This window comes from Anopheles funestus, chromosome 3RL (assembly GCF_943734845.2).
Source record: "Anopheles funestus chromosome 3RL, idAnoFuneDA-416_04, whole genome shotgun sequence".
NCBI classification, from domain to species: domain Eukaryota; kingdom Metazoa; phylum Arthropoda; class Insecta; order Diptera; family Culicidae; genus Anopheles; species Anopheles funestus.
Window position 1 is genome coordinate 52,344,771 of NC_064599.1, and position 13,465 is coordinate 52,358,235.

General features: G+C 41.8%; 3 protein-coding genes across 5 annotated transcripts in view; 1 reads left to right on the forward strand and 2 right to left on the reverse strand.

Moving 5' to 3' along the window:
* Positions 1-4,585, forward strand: part of LOC125767242 (uncharacterized) — a 33,415-nt gene extending 28,830 nt beyond the window's left edge. Inside the window, exon 2 of the mRNA XM_049433610.1 lies at positions 4,104-4,585. Coding sequence (XP_049289567.1) covers positions 4,104-4,105 — 2 coding nt within the window. The 3' untranslated portion in view covers positions 4,106-4,585. The remainder of the gene's footprint in view (positions 1-4,103) is intronic.
* Positions 1-13,465, reverse strand: part of LOC125767197 (uncharacterized) — a 285,303-nt gene that overhangs the window by 252,948 nt on the left and 18,890 nt on the right. The gene's annotated exons all lie outside the window — the stretch shown is intronic.
* The window catches only part of LOC125772085 (uncharacterized), a 312,356-nt gene that overhangs the window by 153,952 nt on the left and 144,939 nt on the right, over positions 1-13,465 (reverse strand). The gene's annotated exons all lie outside the window — the stretch shown is intronic.

A 13,465-nucleotide genomic window follows, 5' to 3' on the forward strand; every position in this document is an offset into this window, starting at 1 on the left:
ATATTGTTCCGAATTCTGATGAAAATTTAAATGTCCCCTTGACGACACGCCAATTTTGTTGGTTCTTTCCTCATGTAATATTACGTGGTGCCGTCGACCACAACCGTCAACTGTACATTGTGGATTTGATCGGCAGTTGATGGCTGTATGGTTCGTAAACTTGCAGCAGTTAGTACACACGTTCTTTTCCTTCAACATTTTCCATCGCTCATTTACGAGAGCGTTTTTTAATTTATAGCAGGCCGTCGTTTCGTGCGGACGACTGCAAATTAGGCATCCCTTAGAATTTTGGCGCCTAGTTGAAAAATGCGCATTCAGTCTTGTCGATCTTTCCCTTTGACCCCCTTCCATGGCGACGAGTGTAATTGCTACGTCTTCCGTTGGTTTTAGCCATTTGGCGAAATCTGCCAAATTTTTAACCTTGCCTTCTTCCTCGTTGAGGGAGTCTCTAAGCCACCGAGCTTTAAGTTCAGGCGAAAGCTTCGAGACTAAATCCGTAAGAAGCCTCTGATCCATCAGGTACTCCTTTTGGTCTAGCATTGTCATATTCTCTACCATATTGTTCAGAGCATTACAAAGCTCTATCACTGAGGTAGGGTTTTCTAAAGATGCCCCTTTGACGGCCATGAGGTCCTTCAAAAGAGCATTAAAAATACTAATGGGATTGCCATATAGTCTGCCCAATCTTTCAATTATTGCATCAACGTTATTCGGGTTTAGCATAAGTCCGCTAACGGATTTCAATGCTTCGCCCTTGAGGTGTGTCTGAAGCCTGGTAAGATTTTCCAAATTTGTCAGTTTTTCTGTTCGAGTAGTTTCCTCGAACAGTAATTTAAAACCGGGCCATGAACAATAGTTTCCATGAAACTCCGGTAGCTTTAAAATTTTTCGTTTGCCTAGAGATTCTACCTTTCCTGTTAATGGGGTCTATGATACCTTCCACTAGTTTTTTTATATAGACTTTGACGTTTCGCGGCTTATTTGCTGCATGTTTTCCATACAAACCGCTCAGCAAAATAAGCCTGCGTATTTCAGATTAGAAAATCTTTCTAATGTTAGTTTCGATCAGCTGCTCGACAAATGTCAAAACAAGGCATTTTTCTAGCAGGTCTGAAACAGGTTAGGCCATATTTGATTCGGCTGAATGTTGATTGAATTTGGATTTAAAACAACAATGAAATTACATGAGTTTAATTATGTTCAGCTTTTTATGAAAAATAATACAAATTTTTACTTGTGCTATGCCTTTATTTCGAACTACATTTCGACGCTGTAATTCCTGTTTCGTCAAAACGCGGTTCTACAAAACTGCAGCCTAATGTAATTCTTTACGTCAAAATGCTATGTCCTTGAGGAATCCTTGCATGATGATATTACCTGTCAACAATTTCCCGCTCGATTCTGCTCGATGTTTTGACAGATCCGGGCTAAAAATTTTAGCTTTCTAACTTAAGGTATCATAGACCCCAATGTCTGTATGTCGCTATGTATGTGGGTAGAGTCGGTTTGATTATTAATTTCTTCGTTTCTTAGTATGTCTTCAAGTCTTTCAATTTCCCTCTCATACCTCTCATTTTCTGCTGCCTTTCTTTTCTCTGCCTCAATTTTTTCCTTTAGGAGCCTTTCTGCTTGCATTAAGGCTTCCCTACTGCCCTTGCGTTCCTCAGCTATCGTTGAGCATTTTGGACACACATACTTCTTAACGGGGCTTTCTAATTTCAAACATTTGAGATGCAACCATCGCACTCAATACAATTAACCTGAGTGTCCCACTCGTCGGGGTTCTTGCACAGTTTGCAATTCCCCTTTGGATTATTTTTGAATGCAATTTCCATTCTACTCACTTTAATACTTGTGGATAGGGTGATTTACGCGGTCGTCAAGCGGTCCGGATGGGTAGAGCTATGTTGTCGTCGCTGCCCCTGCTGATGTTCCTCTTGCGCGAGGTCGTCTTCGGCCTTCCCTCCGAGGTCGTCAGATTCTCTGCCTTCTGGTCGCGGTCAGTTCCCCTGCTTCGGTAATACTGACGCTGCACTTCTTTCGCTGGCTGGACTTGTCTTTTCGGGGCCGGTGACTGTCAGTCAATGGAGTTATCCGAATCGCTCAAGAACTCGCGGTCTGTTGTCAGAACTTTACTTCTTTTTCTTCACACCTTTTTCATTCACAAACAACACCTTTACGTTAGTGGTTTACCGGAAATGCTAAGGCCGGAGACGGCTTAGCTGGGGGTTTCTTTTCCGTATGCACCTCGTGTAATGTCGCATTCTACAATTGCTACGCACTTGCTCGATGTTGCAATTCGAGAACACTACTGGTGGTTGCGATAACACAACGGTAACGTTCGTAAACAGTTCGTTATTTTTTCACTATGCTTTTGCTGCGGACGTATGCCACACGCATAAATTGTTGACACTGCACTTTATTACAGGTGCGCTGCGAAATATTTGTCGATCGTGTTTCGATCGTAGTGTTCTAAGGTCTTTGTCTTAAAACACCCACTCTGCACTTGCGTTGCACTACACGCACTCGTTTTGTTTACGAAACTGCGGTATGGCCGTAACGGTATCACGAACGTCGGCCTTGCCGGTGTTTTTATTAGTCACGGGCACTATTGGTGATCGTACGTCACCTTTCTTAAACTGCCGCTTCTGCACTTTGCACTGCTTGGTACAAGCACTTGGACAGTTTTCTGCACTTTTAGGCGTTTCACACTCGCTCTCTTTACGGTGTGACGTTTGCCTTTGCCGGCCTTTTTGGCGTCAATCGCGTTATTTTCCTGTTTTACAGGGCGTCGAGCCTTCCTTCGTTGGAGCGCCGGTAGTGTGCTTTTCTTAGGTAAGCGTTAGGTATCAACACTTCCTCTCTGGAGCCACCATAAAATTTCCGCAACGAATCTAAATCCGTTGGGAAGAGCCAAGACAGGAGGATTAACCGTCCGACTTGGCTGGTGAACAAAACAAACACTGTTCTTTAGTGAGTTCTCGTTTGAAATGTTGCTTTATTCTTAACTTAACATAACTTATATACTAATTTTCTGCTGATCGATCGCGATCAGCAGTTTTACAATTTGTTGCTTTTTCACTTACTTACTAGGCCATGTTGCCTTTTCACCTACTTACTAGGCCATGTTGCTTTTTCTGCTGATCGATCGCGATCACAATATTTACAATACAATATTTTGGTCAGTTACTGGCCTGATTATACACTGCTGTCGTCAACATCATTCAAAATTATATTTCACCAACTTTGCTACCAACTCAATATTATTGTGATTGAAGATGTAGAAATTGCCGAAGACATTCATGATCCTAGTAACAACAACATACCATCGCTCGACAAAGTTGATTATCCAAAGGTTTGTTGCGTACGAAATTCTAATAACGTTCAATTATCGTTACCTGAATACGACGAAAAAGATATCCTGCATGAAGGATACCTCGTCGAAGCTCTTCTTGCTAGAGCAGTACATGAGGGACACATCCAGATAGTCAAATACATTGTTCAGAAGACGAACATGGTCATTACTAATAGACTCATTGTGATGGTCATGAGATTGTTACCGAAAGACGATGAAGTCTGTCATGAAAAATCGATATCTGCATTCATATATCTACTTGACAAAACAATAGATCGGCATACTACCGATGATGAAGGTCGAAGTCTGCTACATATGACTGCTCAGAATGGTTGCTTCTTCATGCTGCAATGTATCATTGCCAAAGGTTTTGATCCTGCAGAGGTAAATACAACAAACAGATGGAATGTGTTTCACTATGTTGCGTTTAATCAGGATGAAGATCGTTCGGACAAAATATTGGAGTTCCTACTGAAATATTGCGGAATGGATTGGTTTCATCATTTGGACACGTTGGTCGATTCGGACATATTAGAAATATCCAATAATGAACCCATCAATACAACGATGAATCTAAACAATGGAAAGACCAATAAATTGAACAAAAATCGACATGCCTTGTTGGCAATGTTTGCTATATTCAGTAAAGACGACTTAACTAGTCTTTTGTCTGATCAGGAATTACAAGAAGCTATCCAATGCTTGCAGGATGTAGCTCAAGGCAATGAGAAGTCTGACATCATTAAAGGAGTTAAAGGATACAATCCTGAGTTCACTCTTCGCATATTTGCTGAATATTTCGCGGCATCTTGGATATACAGCAACAAACATCGCATGAAAAGGGAAAGCTTTTTCCGGTCGTGGAAATATTGGAATGAAGAGGTTGACCGAACTCGAAGCTTATTCAATCGCATGATAGTAAGAGATAGTGAAGGATGTGATATTCACATGACTGTAATCAATGAATCAGTACAACAGGTCCGTGCTTTAGTTTTGAAGTATCCTTCGTCAACACTCGTGAAGGATTCGGTAGGTCGATTACCACTACATTTGGCAGTTATTGGCCGATCAAAAGCAATAGAAAAAATTCTTATAGAAATAATGTCTCTTCAATCTATCAATACGAAAGATGAACTCTTCGAATGGAGTGCTTTAGACTATGCATTTGCAATGAAGTGCCCCACAACATTCCATAACATTTATATTATGGAGCGACAGTAAATGAGGACACTTTGCTAAAACTAATACTGTCCAATAATATAAAGGATTTGTGGACTAATGCACATGATTATGGAAAGTGGTTACATTCTCATGAAAACACCAAAAAAATTGCAAACCAACTTTATACACGTGTAGTAGAACACTTGATCTATGAAGAACACCTCGACATATTTTCCCCTTATGAAGATATTGATTCTTTAACTGTGTTGGAGTTCTGTTCAGAAAATGATATGGATGGTTTATTTGAACAATTTGCATTGCGATTGGACTTTCGATGGATGCTTTCAACAGAACAGAGTAATCGTTAATTGCAGATAACATTTCAAAACAATGCCCACCTCGTTTCAGCATACCTGGTCAATGGTTTGACTAGATGATGGTGTAGTTACTACTTTTTTGTAACTCATACTCATACTTTTTAATAATAGTCTCGATATTGTTGATTAACCGTTGTTGTATCTACTTCAATTAGCTGGTCTCCGAATTAATTGTGACATGCCAACTGAAAGATAATTTTTACAATCCTCTGTCATACCTGCTATACAGTTTAATTTCGATTTATAAACAGTTTTAAACCACACCAAGGCTTAAGCTATATACCATATTGCAGCTCCAGAAATTAAACAACTTCGTTCATCCAAAAACACTAAGAACCGCGAGGTGCGAGACATTAGAGCTGCATCGGCATTTTGGGTGCAGCGGTTGATCGAGTTTCGCGCCCCATGCCGGTGCCGCGGTTTTCGCGACGTTAACAATATGGGTGCTACAATCAATCACAGCCCAAAATGCTGATGTATCGTTGATCGCACGCACCACGCAAACCTTTACCACGGCTTTGCGACAACGACAATTTGGGTGCCGAGTAACGACAAAATAAGCCAGCAACAGGTGGTGCGCGTAGGTTAAACATTATTAATAAGTCAGCTAAAATTTAGTATTTAAGATCGTTAATTTTAATCAATAAACGAGTATGTCTCAAAGTACCCTGGGGTGGAGGTTTCAGAAATTAGTGCTCAAGTCGGCGTGAACTGCACCTGTCTCGGGAAGTTTTATCCGAAAGTAATTTCGCATAAATTACAAAACCAAACGCAGCCTGAAGCTATTGCATCAGCGCTGCGCGACGACGGTTTTTATCGATATGACAATTGTAAGTATTTCTTTCGGTTCAATAACCAAGAAAATTGCATTTCGAACTTTAAAAAATAGAAACAACAGAATCATGAACTGACAGGTTGAAACATGTTTCATCGACCTCTGCAAACAAACAAAATAAAGCAATCTAAGTATATGAATAAATAAAGCGAACGAGCCCCGGACAAGTCAGAATCGACTGGGCGACGAGATCGATGGGACCTTCATAGGCTTGAGATGCCCACACAAATAGTTCTTACTTCTTGCTATAAGCGTAATATGAAAAGACTTTAATATTAAGTTATGAATCAAATAGTTGGGGTGTTAACAGGTTGGCTGATAAGTCCCCGATCTAACAAAGAAAAACACATTTTTTTGTCAAAATTCGTTTTTATTATTCAACATTGTTCCCTTCAAGAGCGATACAACGATTATAACGACCTTCCAATTTGTTGATACCATTTTGGTAGTACTCCTTCGGTTTTGCCTCAAAATAGGCCTCAGTTTCGGCGACCACCTCTTCATTTCAGCCAAATTTTTTCCTTGCGAGCATCCTTTTGAGGTCTGAGAACAAGAAAAAGTCGCTGGGGACCAGATCTGGAGAATACGGTGGGTGGGGAAGCAATTCGAAGCCCAATTCATGAATGTTTGCCATCGTTCTCAATGACTTGTGGCTAGTGTTGTACTAAGTAGCTCTTTTTGAAGAGGAGAGGGCGAGAGCTCTCTAACAACTGCGAGGTGAGCGCTCCATGTAGCTCCGCACTCACTTGCGCAGGGTATGTGTGCAGAGTGCAAGTGAGTACAAAGTGCGGAGTACAGAGCTACCAGCAAACAAACATGACTTCTCTCTTTGATAGGCTTGATTGTTAGTTTGGCAAAAGGAGAAAGCATGCTAGTTTTTAAAGGTAAAAAAATATTGGTACAGTTTAGTCCACATGCGGAAGTAGATCGTCGTCAGTTTAGATTTAGTTAATGCACACTTTCAAAGACAACGTGTTTCATTATACTCCGAGCGTACAGAGCGCGAAAAAAAAGAAGAGTACGGATCTACATGCATAAAAAAAATTGTTGTCGCTCTGCACTCTTCGTGTATTAGGCCTTTCCCCAGTACGAAAATCTTAATGCTTTCTCGCTCTGTCAAACTAACAATCAAAGCTACTAGAGCGAGAAGCTCTGGTCTGCTCACATTTAGCTAACGTACACTAACAAAGACAACGTGTTTCATAGCATTCCGTGGGTACAGCGTTCGAAGAAAACGGAGAGTGCGGAGCTACATGCAGAAAATAAAAGAGCTACCTCAGAGGCCTCACTACATTGAGGCGAGGCCTCAATGTAGCTCCCGAACTCAGTACACAACACTACTTGTGGCACGGTGCGTTGTCTTGGTGGAACAACACTTTTTTCTTCTTCATATGGGGCCGTTTTGCCGCGAATTCGACCTTCAAACGCTCCAATAACGCCATATAATAGTCACTGTTGATGGATTGTCCCTTTTCAAGATAATCGATAAAAATTATTCCATGCGCATCTCAAAAAACAGAGGCCATTACTTTGCCAGGGGACTTTTGAGTCTTTCCACGCTTCGGAGCCGGTTCACCGGTCGCTGTCCACTGAGCTGACTGTCGATTGGACTCAGGAGTGTAGTGATAGAGCCATTTTTTAATCCATTGTCACATATCGACGCAAAAACTCGGGTGTATTCACCAGCCAGATGGTGAAGAAGTGGTACTACAAGCCCTAACAAAATTGAAATTTTCTTTTGGTTGGTTCTTTGGGTTGGTGCTCTGTCCACCTAAATGTTGTGCCATCTCTTTCGGGAGACCTGCTGCTGCCCGGCTGTCTTGGAGTTATTATCTATGCGGTATCCAAATAAGCAGGGAATCCACTGTGAAAGATCTTGGGGTTTGGTTGGATGAGGGTCTCTCGTTCGCTACTCACATTAACCATGAGATCAATAAAGCGAACAGGGCACTAGGCCTCATTATGCGAATGTATTCGGAAATTCGTGATCCTTTATGTCTTAAGGCACTGTACTGTTGCTGGGTTCGGTTCGATCTTGATTATGCCAGCGTCGCGTGGACGCCAGCTGGAGGTACTGCTATGCAGAGACTAGAGAGAGTTCAGAGGAAATTTACGCGCTTCGCAGTACGTAGATTTCTTCACGGTTACTTCGTTCCTGTACCCTCTTATTCTCTCCGCTGCCGTTTGCTGGGTTTAATAGAAATTAAATCCCGCCATTGGCAAGCGCAGTCCTACTTCATTGCCTACATTCTTTCCGCCGATTTCGATGTTCCTTCCCTTTTATCTTTCCTACCACTGTATGTTCCTTCTCGCAGACTTCGCGACAGGCCTCCCATCTTTATTCCAACCCGCCTTTCGGTTTTTGGCTAGAATGATCCTGATCGCTTCTTTTAACAGAGACCATTACCTGTTCGATTTCAACGTTCCCAATTCCCACTTCGGCACTCGCCTACTTAATAATTTCGCTTTTTGCTTATAACCAATCTTGCTTCCTCTCACAACATCTTCCATTTCCCATTCTTCCTCCTCCCCTAGTTTTTAAGAAATCATTGTGAAATCCATGCGGCAGACAATTTGACTCATGAATATGAGTATGAGTAATAGGTACTAAAAAAGAATTTTCCACATTTCTTTTGGCGCTGCGGACTCTCTAATGTAACCGAGATATTCATCTGAGATCAGACAGAACTTGGACATTTCACCGGCCTCTGCCGGAACATCATTAACCGCAGGATACCACACTTTCGAAGCTTCAAGATAACAATGGACGCAGAATTTCCAAGTATCGTAGCAAGTCCCGGCGAACTGGGGTAAACGGCTTCTTTGCCCATAACCTGTAGAACTTCGCAGGATTCAATTTTAATATATTTGACTTGTGGTTGGAGCTAGACTAAACTTCCTAATCAAGTACAATGGTTGCTTGAATATTTTCCTAACATGCCGATTGCTACACTCGTAACAGGTTGGCTGATAAGTCCCCGGTCTGACACATAGATGGCGCCGCTAGTATTAAATGCATATTATTTTTATATAGTACCAACCAAAGTGGGTAAAGAGACTAGGTGGGCTTATAGCTTTGGCGCGGTAGACATATTGAAAACCAATTAGAAGTTTGTGGGTTCGATTGTGATACATATATTTCACTCACACACATAGCACATTCCAAAGGATTCGCTCACATACATTGACAAAAAATCGAACCCATAAACGTCAAATTTTAATTCATTTTTCTACAGCGCAGCTGTCAAATCGTTAGGGATAAGCCCACCTGATATCTATACCCACTTTGCACTGAACATTCAACAAACAGTGTCAAATCGTATGGAAAATGTTTTCGATAAACATTTTTGCTCAATGAAAAACAAACCAGTTTGTTTCGATTCGGTTTGCTCATTGAACATTTCGAAGATGGAAAACAAAAAGGAAAAGAAGAATAGCAACTGTCAAAATACTCCTACTGCAGAGGTTTAATCGTCATTAATTATTGAATTTTCTTCCAGAAATTGTGTTTTTCGGGGTCTTTTCAAACAATATCAACAGCGGAGGTGCTCTCCAACAACCAAAACGGTCGTAAATTGGAGATGCAGTTTCCATTTTCTTCTGCGGCTATGTTGAATCTATACCAACCGTCATTCTGTCGATTTGAAAGCTCGTTAGCTTGCTCGTTGTTCAATGAGCGCATAGAGCAGGTCCTAAAAGTGTACGGAACAAGCAGCGAAAACATCCAGTGATAAAAAAATGCCAAAAAAGAGTACATTGTGGAAGCGGATCACATGCATCATGATGATCCGCGCCGGACGCGACAACCGCGACATCATGCAGTGCGTGCAGTGTTCGCTGAACACGGTGAAGGCGATCCGGAGTGAGCTGGGAGAAAACAGCGACGAAGACGAAGCGGTGGCAGCACGAAAACCACATTCTCAGTGGCGGGATTGCGTGCGGACCGACGCTTTCCTGGCTGACCTCCAGGCGCGCGTGATGGAAAATCCGGGGATCGGAATTCGGCCGTTGATGTCGCCCCACTTTTTCGAGCAGGGGCTGAGGCTGAACGCGGACAGGTACATTTCCATGCTGGACACCGTCGTGAAGCCTTGGATCACGAGAGTGGCCAACGGCAGACTGTACGTGTTCCAGCAGGATTCCGCTCCGTGCCATACAGCCTCCAAAACGATAAAGTGGTTGGCGGCCAATTTCAACGACTTCACCGCGCCGAATGTGGGGCCTCCCAGCTCCCCGGATCTTAATCCAATGGATTATTTCGTGTGGGGCGCGGTGGAACGGGACACCAACAGAACCCCCAGCAACACCAAGGCGGAGCTGATGGCGAAAATCAGGTCCGTTTTCGCGGCCCTACCCCGCGAAACTGTCGCCTGGGCTTGTTGCCGGTTCCGGAGACGGGTGGAGGCCATAATTGAAGCCGAGGGCGGATATTTTGAATAAAATGAATAAAATACATGGTAAGCTACTATTTCTTAAACAAAACAAAATTTCCCCAATGATTAATTTTGCCATAAAATTTTTTTTTCTTTCTCCGTAGGTGACTGTCAAAAATATCCCGAACGCCCTCGATTAGTCTTTTCATATGCATAATATTGAAAAGAAAAAAATTAAAAAGACAAGGTTTCCTAACCTACAACGCTACTAAAAACTTTTAAATTTAATGTTCAAGATAAAAAATATCCATAAACCAAAGTAAATAAACTTCAGTTAATGCAAAGCAATGCAAATGCATCGACGAAGCACACAACATTAATTTATGTTTTAGTTTGCATGTATGCCTTAAAAGAGCGTAGCTGGATTAGTGCATACGATTTATTGAAAAGTAAAACTGTTCCTATCGTTGGCGGTTGACCGTCATTCACCGAACCTCATAAATAAAAGGAGCGTAAAATAGTAAACTTTCCCAAAAATCTCCCACACCTAGCCCAACTTCCAATAATCATAATCCCATTGCCCGAGCAAAACTGGGAAAGGGTAATCACCAATGATCAAGGGCCACCAAGGACAGAGTTATTTAGTACGAAAGAGCAAAGCATTATCACATCATATGCAGAAGCAGCTAGGGTAAAATTCACTTCCAAATGCACACACTTTCACTGAAACAGTATTTAACAGCCTTTTCCAGGTTGTGCTGGTCAAAGTAGACCTTATACACCAGGGTGGGTAAAGTGTTCTGGCAAGGTGCAGCCATGATAAGTGCACCGTGCGCGTGAAACGAACATTCAGGTCAGTGGAATGTTGTTTTATGTTTCGCATCAATTTGATTCAAAACGATCCGTGAACCACAAAACCAGGTCCACTTGTTGGAAAACGATTGAGGGGATTTGTATCATGTTCATTTTTCAAAGCCACCAATAGTTGGTTGACGGTACGCAGTGTTTGGACGATCAAATGGATATAGCTGAAATGAGTGGTATTGTAATTGGAGAAAAGCTTTTTTGTTTTGCAATATAAATTTTTAGTTACTTTTAGCTGCACGTAAGTATTAAGCGTACCATACGTTTTCCCCACAATTGAGGTTATGCATAAGATTAGTACAACAAAGAGTACAACATGCATAAGATTATGTTCGATTCCAATGTGTTGGATAGATTTGTTAGATCATGTTTGCATATTACCAAACAATTTTTTCCGTGCTTAACTCTCGATGATAATTGAAACAATCTTTTATTCAATGTAAAACAGGAAAATTTAATACATTTCGTGAAAGCGCATATGCTATGACTTACTCAAAATGATTATAAATCGCAACAAACAACAACAAATACCAAAATGTTATGTAGTACCATGTGTTCCCAGCACAGCAGGGCGATAAACCCGTGTTGAGCTCTCGGACCGGAGTATCAAACTCCGACCGAGGGTGAGAGAAGGTAGAAACTAAACTAATTTATCCGCGGCCAACCGAAATAAAAAGGCTTTTTGTTCCGGTTGTGAGAAAGCTTATTTATTTAGGGCTACCTCCTCGTAGCCCCCTTTTATCGTACATGCTGCCTTAGCGATACATAAGCGATACATTTCCTTGACGGCGACGCATAACCGTGTTTTCCTCGCGTTTCTCAACCCTTTATTCACCCTTTATCCTTTCGCCCTACTTCTTATTCATATTATTAATTCCTGTAACTATGTAAATTTATCTAATTTCCTCTAATTTCCTGTAATCAACTATTTCAACTATTATTTCCCTATTTGCCTAATAAATGTAATAATTTTGGGGCGGATTTTTCGCGCCGATCCCCGCATTATCCTTGCATTATCTGTCTGCGCCTGCAGGAGCAAGCGAGACAAACAGAGACGCTTAACTTCCCTCTCACTCATCGCTTCACGGTGAAGCGATGCGAGAGAGGTAAGCTTAGTCTCCTAGCTTATCTTTACGTTGAGAGCGGCTAAGTCCGCTCTCCTGCTACTATTCTCCTAAGCTAGGGACCTTTTTTGAGCGCCGACAGCGGTTCCTAAAAAGGACATAATTTCCGTCAGCGACATCCTCTCCCCCGTAATTCCTCGTAGAGGTGTTACAAACAATAATAAGCTGACGGAATTATGTCCTACCTATTTCTTCTTCGGCGCGAACCTCCAAACGTGCGACCTTTACCGCTGGTCTTCTAATAAATAAACTTCCTACTCTTATCGTTACGGATCGAACCTGTTTATCCTTTCCTTCTTGCACTTGCGTAATTATCCCCTTACGCCACCTTCCGCGTGTCTGCTCATCTGGAAATGCTACTATGTCGCCTATGCGCAATTCTTTCACTGGTTTTAACCATTTCTCTCGCGTTACCAATCGAGGTAGAAATTCCGTTATCCACCTAGACCAGTATTTTTGTGCAACCCATTGGGATTTCTTCCAATGTGTCTTTAAAGCTTCAGCTTCCGAAATCTCACACTGAGTTGGTCCTGCTTCTCCAGAACAGCCTATTAGAAAGTGGTTCGGTGTGAGAGGCTCATCGTCTTCGTGGTCCAAAGGAATATGCGTAAGACATATTGCATATAGGTTTCATTACATAGCGAGAGAAAGCTGTTTACTTCTTGTACCTGTGTCAAAAACCAGTCTTGGTTTACGTATGGGTTTGTTGTACTTTACTATAGCAAAGTTTGGTGCATAATTAGCCTTGGGACTAAACTTCTCTCTTATTGTCTCACATCGATCTTTTTCACGCGCGCAATCGTATGCCGTATGCGTTTTGCCGTATGCGTCTGTTTCCTCGCGGTGTAATTTTTCTTACATTCCATCTCGTGTCAATTTTCTTTCCAGGCTTTGTAGTCGCCTCAAAGACTGACCACATTCTTCTGGTATACTGACGACTTCCGTTTTCCCTATCTCGTGAACAGTTTCTGTTTTCCTTATAGTTTTGTCTATTTCCGTCCTCTTTTCGTCCTTGGGCTGCGGAATCTTATAATTCAATTTAACACCGAAATCTTCGTGATTTCTCATCGTACTCGCTATATCCTTGTTAGCATTTTTTGCTTCGATTAGAGAAAAGAGTTTTGCTTGTTTGCTATTAAGATCATTTGTTCCTAACAATACCCATCCCAAGTGGGTTTGAATTGCTATCGGTGCGCCTGCTCGGCCAGTTCTGGTTTGCAATGCGCATATTAGATGCGCATGTGGTAATCCGATAATTAGCTTCGGAGTGCCATCACGATAGCTTTGTAAATTGATGCCTCTCAAATGGCGATATTTTCTTCTAAGTTCCATTCCGTTAACTGTTTGTTTTGGCAGCACCATAGATTCTACTGTCC